Consider the following 13,490-nt stretch of genomic DNA (forward strand, 5'->3'; position numbering starts at 1 on the left):
GCATATTGTTTAGGATTTGAAGTAATAGATAGGAATTTACAGTAGGAGTTGGAGATTAGCAATGAAGGGTTATTCTGCTTTTTATTTTTCTTAAGCACTAGATTATAACCCAATGTTATATGTAAAAACTCAGACTATAACAGTGAACTATTACTCTTGAAGTGAAATTTGAAGCACATTGGACTTGCGTTTTGGTGGAGGACAATATTGAAAGCTCTTTTCCAATAATATATAATTTATCTTATTTTTTATTTTGATAATTGTTCTCAGTAGTACTATAGCATTTAAAAATGCTTTTATGTATAGGTGCAGTAAACCTTTTTAGCTTATTTAGATTAATTCTGTTTTGCTAGATAAACAGCTGCCATAAACATGGATATATTTGCCTGACATAGTTATGGAAGTAGACAATGTTAAATACTGCATTATATTATCTTTTATCAGTTTTATCATTTGAGGATATAGATAAATAGAACACAACCAAGGAGGAAAGGCAAATAATAGATGCCATCTACTGCCATGTTGTATAGGCAGTTGTGAATGGTTCATCCTAGCTTCAGTACTCGCAAATTTGATCATCTTATATCTGCCTGTGTTGTGAATTATCTGTATGAAGTTGTAATCCCTTGCAAAGAATTCATTTAGAATAAATAACAGCTTTGAGGCAAATGAATATTCCCTCACTATGCATGTGAAACTGAATTGTGCCTTTAAAAACAAACCTTGTGTACATCCTTTAAAATTGTGAATTGGTTAATTGTGCTAAATTCTCAGCTTTAAAACTGGACATTTTGTGATTCCCAAGGTTCAGAAAATAGGAACCTTCATCTGTCTTTTAAATATTAAACCAATAATGAAACAAAAAAAACAAAATAAGAAAATGGTTCTATAATAAAATTATTCTGTTAAGTGAGCATATCCCCTCCCTAGCTACACAAGTTAGTACAAGCTAACAGTTTTATCTTTTGCATGCAAGCCTGTCTTTAAAATTGAATAGCAAAATTGTGATTACTCTTAACTTTTAGGCACAGTTTGTGATTATTTTAGACACGATTCTGAGATTTTATTTTATAATGCCACTGCTGCTAAAGTCACTTCTAATCCAGAGCTTGGAAAAGTTACTTTTTTGAACTATAACTCCCATCAGCCCAAACCAGTGGCCATGCTGGCTGGGGCTGATGGGAGTTGTAGTTCAAAAAAGTAACTTTTCCAAGCTCTGCTTATATCCATATTCCAGAACTTAAGTGTTATAGATTAAGGTGTTGTGAAAACTAGACTTGGTTAATAAAAGTTTTTATTTGTCAAGACAATACTTGTTGAAATAATGAGCTGACAAGTGGGAGATTATCCTGGGCTGTATTCAACTAACATTTACTTAGTTGTGATCATTAATTTCAATGGATCTACTCTGAGTGAAAGTTAGTTGAATAAAAACTATTGTATATATGCATTCCTGAAAATATGGATAGTAGTTTCCTTTAAGATATTCAAGTTGTCAGTGAAAATTGGCCCTCTGCCTGCAGAAAATATGAGCTGATCTTATCCTGCAGATGCTGAGCAGCCATGTGGCAAGGAGCATAACTGCAGCAAAATTAATTCTAACCAGTTTTGTTAAGGAAAAAACTATAATTACTTGAGCTTTGTGACTGCAACTTGGGCAGAAGAATCCTTTTCTTTCTGAGAAGAACTGTTCTCTTCTGTGCTTGGGCAAATGGTGCCCTTGCCTTAGGAAGTCCAGAGGACGTTTCAACATCTTATAAAATTGAAGCAGCTTGGGTAAATAAATCACCCTGGATCTACATCTCCATTCTTTGTTCCTTTTTCAGATTCAGATTGTTTAAGAGAGGCTTCTAGTCCTTACCTATAGCTTTCCGGTCAGTTGTCCACTGCTCACCTAATTGCCCCTTTCTGTGTAAACTAGCTGAAACGTTAAGTGCAGCTAAATAGAGATTTTTATCTGATTCTGAGGTACATCTCCTATTAGTTGATCTCTTTTACTCTGAAATTGTGAGTTTTGAGCACCTGGTATAATTGCTGGAGTTGTAAAAATTGTCAGTGTATCTTGGCATCCACAGCCTAAGGAAAAAGGAGAAATTAAAACTCGGGAGCCAGATTGAGGGTAGCAGTTATATACATCCTACTCATTATGTATTAGAGTGTTTTTTGTTTAGAAACTGTTTTCTTCACCTACATTTTGTAAAATCTTCTTGCTTACAGAGAAGATCCCATTCAAGATTATGGAACATCGAAGTCTGTAACAGATATATGTGTTTCACTGACAGAAGGTACGAATAGGAATTTTAAAATGCAAAAGCAAAGAAAAAATGCAAGCTGAGGTGTGTGGGAATTAGGTCTTCTAAACAGCATCTGTTCTTAAATGGCACACTGGCTTTCCCTAAATCAGGGATGGGGAATTTCCAGCCTGCAGCCAAACTTGCATTGCCAGGCTTCCCCATTGGATTTCAGAGTTAAAGTACTGTTTGCAAAAGGGCTTTCAAATAGTATCTGTTGCCCAACAATCAGGGTTTCAAAGTGCAGCATCACCTGGTGTCACAGTGATGTTGGGTGATTGATGGGTGAGTGGCCCTGCCCACTTGTCAAATTTGGCCCAGCAGGGCTGGGAAGATGAGGATCTGGTCCACCAGCCAGAAAAGGTTTTTCACTCTTGCCATAAATTCTAGCCATTAAGTGATGCCAATGCTCCCCCAAATCAAAGAACATTTGTGAAATTCAGTCTTCACTCTTTCTAGGAACAGAAAATATCACTTTCATATGAACTCCTGGGCAATGCCGCCCCCCGCCATGATTGGCTACACATAATAGTCAATTATTGACTTTCAGTAAATGACTACATGTAATTTCTGATGTACTACACATAATAGCAATGTTGTTGAAGTGAGCAAGGATAAGCAGCTGAACTAATTGTCTATACTTGTATGCAACAGCAGAGCTATCTTTGAAAGGAGCTTACCCCCTGCCCTTTCATGCTCATTCTTCCCTACCACCCTTAGCTTGTGCTCAGCCACTCCATCGTTCCTTGGCCATCAGTTTCCTCCGGTATGTTTTCTTTACTGCTGTTCCTTTTGTCCTATGCATCATGTGGGTTTGGGGTTATTTTAAAGCTAATCTCAGTTGTAGCTGCCTTGAAGCCAATCCAATTATGCAGGGACTGACTGTACATAATGATGAGGGAAGACACTTGGCATGCAACTGTTAGTAAATTAAACCTGTATGTTTCTTGAAATGCCAGGTTTAAACTACCTGTACTGTGGCAAACCTGTTTAAAGTGACAATCCAGGTCTGCCTCAATTATGTATGAATCTGAGGGTTACATCCAACTGTTAGATAGGATAAAAGGAATATGTGGGTGAGGGAAACTGAACTTCCTCCTAATTACTTATTTGTAGCTGTGTAATCCTGACACCCTGCACTACGGATCTTTTATTGTCTAAGGGCAGAGGGAAAAGAGCCATATGCTTTGCTTCATGTGAGCTGCTGAGCACTCTGATAGATGACATGCTGCTTAACTCCCTACGGGAGCTATGTTGTACACCTAGTTCTTTGTGGGAATTGCCTGCTTATCCAGATTCTATTAATGTATTTACATGAATCTATAAAGATATAATTTTTTCATAATACTAAGGCTTAGCAGCTACTCCTGACAACACTTGGTTGCATTCCTTTAAAATGTGTGGGCCTACTGGTTTCATGATATAGTCAAATATTTCCCCTTCTCTTTAAATAAAACAAAATATTAGAATCAAAAACGCCAGCTGCTCCACACAATCTTAGCGTTAATTTTTTATCCTTTATTTTTAAGTGCATGTCTAAAGTTTAGAAGCGAATTCATAGAGCATATTTTTAGGACTTTTTAATATTAAATCCTAAAATGAGTTCCACATTAGTATATTAATATGATAATTGCTGTCATTACATTACTTGGAACATATGGGATTGCTGCTGTTTATTACACTATTAATGATGATGTATTACTTTGTACGTTTAGCAGTTGCTCAACACAAGGAATTTCGTAATTAGGACAATATAACTACTTAATCTGTAAGAATGGTTCCTTTCTAAATACTGGTGAAACAATACAGGAATACCCCGCATTAACGTATGCAATGGGTCCAGAGCGAGTATGTAAACAGAAAATGTACTTAAAGTGTAGCACTACCTTTTTTCACTTGTGCTGCCACTGTGCCACCTCTCCTTCACGCGGAGCCTCAAGGCCACGCACTAAAACCTCTGCTGCTGCGCTGCTGCGCCTCCCAGCTGATTTGCGGTCACACAGTTGTGTCTCTTTCCACCCCCCACCGAAAGAACAGGCCACAACCAAAGGTTAAGTGTCCATTCTTGCAAAGCGAAGTACATAAACGGGGGAATGGTGCTACTGTATGTCCGTACTCGCAAGTGTCCATAAAGTGAAGTTCCGTATAGTGGGGTATTCCTGTATACCCAACTTTCTACATAAGCAATCTGTTCTTAATTTTACTATAAATGAACAATGCATGTTCCATTTTTTTTCCAGTTGAAGTTAATTCAGAGTACCTAAGTAGAATCGGTGCTATAGGAGGTGTAACAGAGGATGGGCAGCTGACTGAATCAAATGATCTTTTAAAGAATTCTGACACAAATGAAAAGGTACTGAAGTGCATTGATAATTTGTTGTATAAAAGGTAGTATAACACAACACAATATGTCATTTATTTGAGGGATCTTTTACATGTGATAAGTTGCACCACTTGCAGCAGACCTCTCTGCATTTTTACTTAGCAGTAAGTCTCACTGAGTTTAACAGTGCTAACTCCTAAGTAAGTGTGTGGAGAGTTTCAGCCTTAAAGACCTTGGTATGTTGCTTTAACACCATGAGATTCATAAGGTGGACATGTGTAAACCTTTCTCAGAAAATAGTTTGATATGGTACCTTTATTTCTCTTTCATGAATCTGAAACTCTGTTGCCAATGTTCAGCATGTGTCAATCAAAATTAAGCAGAGCTGGGAAATTAGATGAAGATTAATAAAAGCACACATAACTAACAGGCAAAGGAAGCTGGTCCATCAGGGCAAATGGGGCACTGCTCCACTAGTACCAGCCATCCCTTGGCTACCCTGCTGTCTTTCACATTCAGTCCCTGGCTGTCAGCTTCCTCATCATTAGTCTGTGTTGCCATTGTAGAACTCAGTAGGGAGGAAGATGGGGGCAAAACTAGAATTAGTTGTCTCCGCTTATCATTGGCTCTGACTGTGCCTACTGTTGGCCTCTCTGCCTTCTGCCCTGCCAGTCCCAGTGGGCCCTAGCTACCACTGCTAACAGGTCTAGTAATGGTGTGAGCTTTGCATGGAATTTCCTTTCTTATAGAGTTTGAAGAAGACTTTGGCAAGCTTATGTTGGTATTGCTTCATAAATAGGACACTTTTGTTGCTACCTGGACCCTTATCTAGTGGATGCCCAGAGATGAGGGTTGTACACATTCTTCCTAGGCTTATGTCTATCCAGAGTCTTATATGTCAAACACTGCTCTCACCTAAGTGAGTCCTATTATTGACAGCAGATGACTGGAGTAGGTAACCCTAGAAAAAGAAATCCTACCCAGGTTCCTCTTTGGGCTGAGGATGTATCAGGAAATAAAAGTAGGATTCCGCAGTATGCTATTTTTAATTCCTATTTTAAGGTCTGGTTCAGACTTACATACAAGTAACTGTCCACAGCCAGTGCATAAAGCGTGCATGCAGACTAAGAATATAACACGTAGATATAAAGCTGGCTGCAGCCAGGGCGTAATAGTTAAATAGGCATGTAGTATATAAGTTCACTAAACAGTGCTAAGGTGCTGATGCAAATAACAGTGCATTCACATACATAACAGCGTCCACTTTATCGCTTTTAGATATCCAGAAATACAACAAGGAATACTTACAATATATTATGCCTTTCTGTCTCCAACCTCCATTAATCAGTCAAGCAGCAGTGTCAGACCAGATCCCAAGGACTGGTCTCAAACAGCTCCGTTCTGTCTCTTTTATAGGCAATGCTCAAGGCTGTACCCAGGATGGGGGCTTCCCCAAGGCTTGACAAGCCTGGTTCCTGTCAACCTGTAGAGGGTGACTATACTACAGGCTGTGCACTGTCAGAGGCTCAACATACCATTGCTACCTGAAAGCACCACACAAATGCTTATTTTTCCTCTTGGCTATTTTCCCAGACTTTCTAGTAGCCATCCTAGACAGCTGTATAAACAAAGACTGTTGACAGAGAGATGGGAAAGGGGGGAGAAGAAGAAGAAAAAATAGTAGGAAATTCAATGTTCATTTCTCAGGCAGTTAATCTGTTCAGCTATGACATACGTTTACAGGGGAAATAACACTGTTTTTACAGGAAAACAGAAATTAATGAGGGCTAGCCCACAACATCTTGCTTTAGGGAGTTGGGCTTTGAACCACTACTCTTAATTCCTCTTGAATAATCTATTAATACAGGGTTGTATCTATGAAATGACATTAAAATGTATCTAAGCTAGAGTAAACCCATTGAAATTAATGGATCTGTTAGTCATGTCCATTCATGTCGATAGGTCTAGGCTGAACATGACTAGCATTGAATCCAACCAACCAATACCAAGTTATGAAGTGGAAACAAGGCTCAGTTTATTTTAACAGAGTTATAACCTTTTATTTTACAGAAAGAAAATTCAGAGAAAATAGCTATGAAAGAAGAAGCAAAGCTTCAGGACACTGCAAAAATGTATGTATTAAAGTAGTAATGTTTTAAATACTCCTAGTTATGTGAAGAAAGTGAAAGACAGCATTTTATTTCAAACCTTTCTTTTGTCTTAAAGTCAAGATTAGATAGATAAAAGGTATACATAAAATGAGTTATCAGAAGGTCTCCTTGGAGAGAGCATTCCAGAGATGGGGGGCTGCAGTGAAAAAGAGCCTTTCCCCACTTTCCACCATCCTAGCTTCTAGGGTTTGTGGGGCACCCAGAAAAGGGCTTCAGAAATAGAACCTTGAACAAGGCAGGCCATTGTTTAAGATGTGGGAACAAGTTATCCTTTAAGATACATGGGTCCCAAGCTATATGTGGTTTTAAACTGAAATTTTAATTGAATTGTTCTTAGAAATAGACTAGAAGCCATTGGACCAGTGTTAAAACTAGCAAGATGTTCTAGTTGATCAGTTTTGATCAATAATCTAAGGAGCTGTATTATGAACCAGTTGAGGTTTTGAGCAGTCTTCAAAGGCAACCCTATTATTAGTAGTCTAATAATAAATTGCCGTGCTCTTGAAGGGATTGCAGCAGGCATGCCAGCCTCAGCTGCTGAAAGGCAGTTCGTGCCACAGATTCCATTTGAGCATTAAGAGTTAGGGCAGATTTTTAACAGCAACTCTATCCAGAATGTGTAGAATACAATTTTGCACTGCAGGTGAACAGCCTGTCAGGTTGCTCACCCTCCTCCAGTCCATTATTCATCTCAGCCATCTATGGAGCATATCTACCGCTTCACCAGAGTATGAAAAAGAAAAATATTGCTGGGTGTAATTTAGAGTGATACATCACTCTAAATCCCTGGATAGGGTCACTCAGTAGTTTGACATAGAGGTAAAATAGAATGGAGCCTTGTGAAATTCCACAGCACAAGTGCTGTGGAGTGGAATAATAGTCCCCTAGCATCACCACCTCGAACTGACCCACCAAATAAGAATGGAACCACAGCGGCACAGTTTCTCAGTTATCAGACAGCCAGTCAAGAAGGATATCATGATTGGTAGTATCAAAAGCAACTGAGGTACAGAAGAATTAACAGGGTCATACTCCCCCTATCCTCCTGTCACAGGTTATCCAACTGGTTCATAGCTTCCAGATGAGAGGGTGAGCATGCAGTTGCTGCTGCTGCTCCTTGCCATGGTAATTTTGGGAGTCAGCAGTGAGCATCTGACAGGGTGAGCTCCAGAATATTCCCAGCCATGCTGATCTCTGATGCCAAGCCTGAGAACAGTAGTCCTACTGTCTATGACTCCCCAGTCATAATGATGAAGCTCAATAGCAGAATGAGAAACTGGGAGATTATCTTTGTAGATGACATAGTGTTCTCACTCAGCTGTAATGCCTTCCACAGTCATTATCTTCACCATAATTCATGTGTGTTGGCATCCATATTATTGAAATAAAGGTCTGGGAACATGAAGATAAGAAAATAAAGAGCACATTGAAAGTAAGGAATTTGGGACTTTTTAATTCAGTAGCCCTGCTAAATAGGAGTGCTACATTAGAAAGCAGAAGTTCAAAGCAGTGGGAGAAGGGCTCCCTCCCACTTAATGCTCTTTTTAAAATCACCTGCTTTGCAGGAATTGGCCATCATTTGCCCTAACTTAGTTTGCACTTGATAGGTGTGAAGGCAGTAGGAGCAACCAATCACCTTGGTAGGCATCTAGAATGGATAGAATCATAGAATAGTAGAGTTGGAAGGGGCCTATAAGGCCATCAAGTCCAACCCCCTGCTCAATGCAGGAACCCAAATCAAAGCATTCCCAACAGATGGCTGTCCAGCTGCCTCTTGAATGCCTCCAGTGTTGGAGAGCCCACTACCTCTCTAGGTAATTGGTTCCATTGTCGTATGGCTCTAACAGTTAGGAAGTTTTTCCTGATCAGTCAAAATCTGGCTTCCTGCAACTTGAGCCCATTATTCTGTGTTCTGCACTCTGGGACGATCGAGAAGAGATCCCAGCCCTCCTCTATGTAACAACCAACTTTACTCAAGAGAAAAATCTTTAGCTGCTCACCTACAGAAATACCTTGTCGTGTGTAACACTAATGATAGCCCAACGACTGTGTCCTCCATCTTTTGAATCCATTGAAGGAGTCTTTGGTCCACTGACCATAGTGGTGGAATACAAGCTACAGCATCCGAGATGTCTCAGCGACAGCAATGGGAGAAACTGCTGCTTGAAATATTAGAAGTACTAGGCAGTGTAGATGGTACTGATCATGAAGAGACAAATGGCATGCCCGGTACATTGTTCCCCCAATCTATCTGCTCATACATCTTCTCATTTGAACACACTTGCTATGTCCCCTGTGTCTCCTGGCATTCAACAAGGATTGTAGAGCTATAGGAGCTGCCTATCCTCCTTGAGGGAGGTGTCCTTGGTTACAGGAAGTATAATTTATTCTATTTTCAATATTGGATATAAAGTTTTTGCATTATTAGTCACATGAATATCTTCTTCCCGATTTGGAATACAGTGAGAATACTCAATATACTGAATCTGTGAGCCATGACCATCAACTAGAATTGGCACTTCCTGCTATGAAAACTGCTTCCCAACGAGAAGTCACAGTAGTGAAGCCGTGGGTGAATGGTATTGTATTAGTCCATAATATCTACACATGTTGTTTTACTATAGCACTACTTTGCTATGTCTGTCTAAAGGCTCATTTCAGACATTGCCAGAGTTTGGTTGGTAGGAAAAAGCTAAGGGTTAGTCATGCATGCTGATTGCGTCCTCTGTTTCCTGGCTCACAGTAGTCATCATTTCATGACATTTGAACTGGGTGAGCTGTTACTGTTAATCATAGTTTGCCTCCAAACCGCATCAGCATCATAATTGAAGTGGGAAGTGGATTCTGATTCTGGTGTTTGTGGTAACCATAGGTTGCCCAATTCAGATGTGACAATGAACTATGGTTACTGCAAAACAGGACATGCTCTGGAAGAGGTGGGAGTGTGCAAGCCCACAGTGCATTCCAGAGGCATAAATCAAGGTTTGACCATGCTATCTGTTTACCTGACCAAAATACACAGTGTGTGTGTGTGCTAATTTATGCTCATAAAAGTTAAAATACAGCCTGTAAAAAGTAGGGTGACTCTGTATTAAAGCCTGGCGATAAAGTCTGGAATTTTCTTTCTGTTGCTTGCTTCGCTTAGTTAATTTTTTGGATCCAAACCAGAGGGTTCTTAGCTTAATTGCACCTGTGTTCTAGATCTGCTGTTGCCAGGTCATTAATATGTTGGGAAGTAGAATAAATGCCTCCTTGATCAGCAGAAATCACCATCTGATGAAAATTGTATGGAAGGTTAGCTAAATGAAATCTAAAAACGATGGTGAAATAAACTGAACAGATGCATTATTTTGTATCTGTAGACTACCCTTTGAGTGCCATTTTTATTTTCACTGATAAGGACACTAAGAACCATGTAACTGGTTTTGGCACTCAAGGGAGCTTTGGCGTTAACATATCTTGAACAGAAGTCACCTTCTCTTCAGCCACATGAAAACTGTTTTTGAAAACAGAAGGGGGCTTCAAAAGCAAATCTGGGAAGAGTAAAAAAAAAAAGCCCTACTGAGTGTACACTAGTGTCCTTAGGTGTTTGGATTCTGGTCACCATCTTGAGTTAGTTCCTGATCAGATGACATCTTGAGAAATGAATCCATGCATGTAAAGTACGGGTATAGTCCAGATCCTGTTGTAATCAAAGGTCCCAAATGATTTTGATGTTTCTGGATTGCTCTCTTGATGATCTGAGTTCTGTAGAACTAAATTTACTGTGTTCCTAATCATGGATCCTTGGATTCCTTCATATTTATAGTTCTACAATGAACTCCAAAATATTTCAAAGACTCTCACCCTAGAAGTCAGACTTGGATATTGGTTTTACCAAAACTGTTGGTTATGCTGAGACATCCTTCTGAGATTTTAATTAGAGCTTAATAGTTAAGTGAAGCATTCTGTCATTTGTTGTACATTCAACTCACTAACACAGAGGTATTGTGAGAATACAAGGGTGCATGTAAAAATACACAGTTGTTGTCAAACAGTTGCTTAGAAGTTGTCACACTTATAAGGAATACTGTTCCTATAGTTAAGGCACTGTTTAAAGTAGAGGTTGGGAATCTATGTCCCTTCAAATGTTGCTAGATTACAACTCCCATCATCCCTGCCCATGGATCATCTGGATTAGGCTGATGGAAGTTGAGAGCCCAACAACATGGAATGCCATAGGTTCCTTAACCCCTGCTTTAAAGCAATGTCAAGTTAACGTGCTAGCAAAACCCTTTAATTCTTTCAAATAGTTTTTGTACTGTCCTTAGGATGTTGTTGAGTTTTAGTAGAAAGATAAAGAGCAGTTAGACACAAAATGATTTCCAAAATGTGTTACTTTTGTGTAGGAAATCAGTGTAATACCCCCTGGCTACATTAGTATATAATGCTAAGCTATGGTTTAAACATGGTTTGTTGTACAAACCAGAAGTCGTCACACAGAGAAGCAAATTAACCACAGCTTGTTTTTTCAAAGCTTGGTTTATTTTCCAGATGCTCTGGCTTTCTGTTTCTGTAGCTTAGCAAATTTCTAGGATGGGGTGGCCAAACAAACCATGGTTAAACAAGACTGTTTGCTTAGGATATAATACCAAAATGTAGTTAAACAACCCATGTTCTGTAAACTAACAACAAACCATGGCTTCAGATTGTAGTTTGTTGCCAGAAAACAAACTGTGACTAGTCTGGTAGGCAACATCCATATATTCATACAAGCCACAATTTGGCTAGACATGCTATGGTTTAAGGTTATGTGTTAACTAGGCCACACAATAGACACTGTAACATCTGACAAAATGCATGCGTACAAGGAAATGTGTGTGTGAAGGTGTACACAGTTTTTCCTGCATATATGCAATATTGACATAAATTACCTTGTGTTAAGTTGCCACAGAATGAGTTTGAGAATAGCAGAATTCACCTTCCATTGTGGCATTATCCTGAGAATTTCATTTAAGATTTCTATCACTCAAAGAGCTTGAGAAGAGTTAAAATGTAAGTGCGAAAGAAACTAAAACTTCAGTTATAAAATCATTTCTGGAATAAGACCAGCAAAGGTTAAAAAACAACAACACTGTAATTTAGATTATGTATAATTTTGGCACATGGCCATTTCATTCAGTTTAGCAGTATTCTTATCTTCAACCTTAGATTTCAGATTCTCAGGGAAAGATCTTCTTTTGCAGTCATTGTATCCTAACAGTTATGGATCTTGGAAATTAGGAAAAAATGCTATGGTAAGTCCTTAAAATAAATTCCTCTAAGCATAAACTTGGTTAACATTTAAGCATTTCAAATGTTAACAAATACTTAAGGCTCAGTTTGAACAGCTTTAAACGGTTAAATACCATTGACATGATGATCCCCGCTCAGTTGAGGTTTCTCTTACTTAGGGTTTAGCAATCCTGCTTTGTTCTTTTCATTTCTCCTGCTTTTAAATAATGTTTTTGGCTTTAGATATATAGCTGATAAATACATTTGGCTTATAATTTTTGAAAATTTATCAAAATTTAATACCTATGGCTTGGGTCCAGAGTGCCCTTCCTCCTTCTCACAAAACAGGGAAAGGTGATTTTTGCCCTTTGCCCTGCAACATCCTGTACCACTTCCTGTATTGCTACAGAGGGTTATTCAACCTGACTGTTAACTATTTAATGTAGAAAAGCAATGAATTGTGTTTAGTTGTAACTCAAATATTTTTACCCTTATTATTCACGCTTGGAGAAATATTTAGTTCTTCCATAAGTAAGATCCCAGCCTCCTTAAGATCATATACATAACTAACAATGTGACTCTAGTATATTTTAATGGCTAATTTACACTGGCAAGGAGTGTTAGACAAGGGTTTAACCAATTTACAATCCTGAAGGATGACTGAAATTTTTTCCCAAGGCAAAGCCTCTAGACTCTATGACTTGGTTTCCAGATTTGATTGAGGAAGTGTTGAAGGAAACATGGAAAAGCCCTGTTGTTGGCTAAGCCCTTGAGTTGTTTGAGCAAAATATTAACAAGAATCCAGATGAGTGAGAGGGAGTTAACTTGTGTAAGAAAAGAGTGACTTTACTTGTGTAAGAAAATGTCAAGAAGCACCAGTTCTTGCTATCAGGGCAGCATTCACCACCATATTTGCTAGAAGATCCATCCTGCAGGCAAAAGGCCTCATCAAGGAAGTTCTTGTTGCACCTTTTATGGCAGATGCCATGCACAGACCTGCAACCAGGCAGGGCCAGCAAGTCCTTCTGAAGAGGTAGTTGTCACAGCCTGCCCTGTAACATCACATCTGCATCAGGTCTGAGAACCACACTCACCTGGGCTAGTTCGGAGCTATCAGAATGATTTCTGCCCTATCTGCTATGTTTTTTCATAGTGCCCTTGTGAGGACTGCAGCTGTCAAAAAGGCATACAGCAGACACCCTGGCCACTTAAGTTGTGAGGGCATCTAATTCCTCCATTCTTTTGTGCTGGAACCTGGCAAAGAACCTGCTCACCTTGTTGACCAATGACACAGAGACCTATCTCCAGACACCTTAACCCTAGTGATGATGTCCCTGAAGGCCTGTGGATGCAACTTCCACTCTCTTTGATGTAGAACCTGACAACTGAGCTACTCTTCTCTAGTGCTGAATTCCCCTCACACACTATCTGCCAATAGGGATCCTATATGAT

At 39.2% G+C, this 13,490-nt stretch overlaps 1 protein-coding gene across 8 annotated transcripts in view; it reads left to right on the forward strand.

Annotated features, from left to right (window-relative positions):
• TOPAZ1 (testis and ovary specific TOPAZ 1) overlaps positions 1–13,490 on the forward strand; it is a 79,071-nt gene that overhangs the window by 5,812 nt on the left and 59,769 nt on the right. For all 8 annotated transcript variants that reach the window (XM_061586338.1, XM_061586340.1, XM_061586341.1 and 5 more), the window contains 5 exons: positions 2,218–2,285; positions 4,532–4,644; positions 6,685–6,746; positions 9,249–9,364; positions 11,976–12,061. In XM_061586338.1, the coding sequence (XP_061442322.1) occupies positions 2,218–2,285; positions 4,532–4,644; positions 6,685–6,746; positions 9,249–9,364; positions 11,976–12,061 (445 nt within the window). The remainder of the gene's footprint in view (positions 1–2,217; positions 2,286–4,531; positions 4,645–6,684; positions 6,747–9,248; positions 9,365–11,975; positions 12,062–13,490) is intronic.

The sequence above is a fragment of the Rhineura floridana genome, chromosome 10 (assembly GCF_030035675.1).
Source record: "Rhineura floridana isolate rRhiFlo1 chromosome 10, rRhiFlo1.hap2, whole genome shotgun sequence".
Taxonomy (NCBI): domain Eukaryota; kingdom Metazoa; phylum Chordata; class Lepidosauria; order Squamata; family Rhineuridae; genus Rhineura; species Rhineura floridana.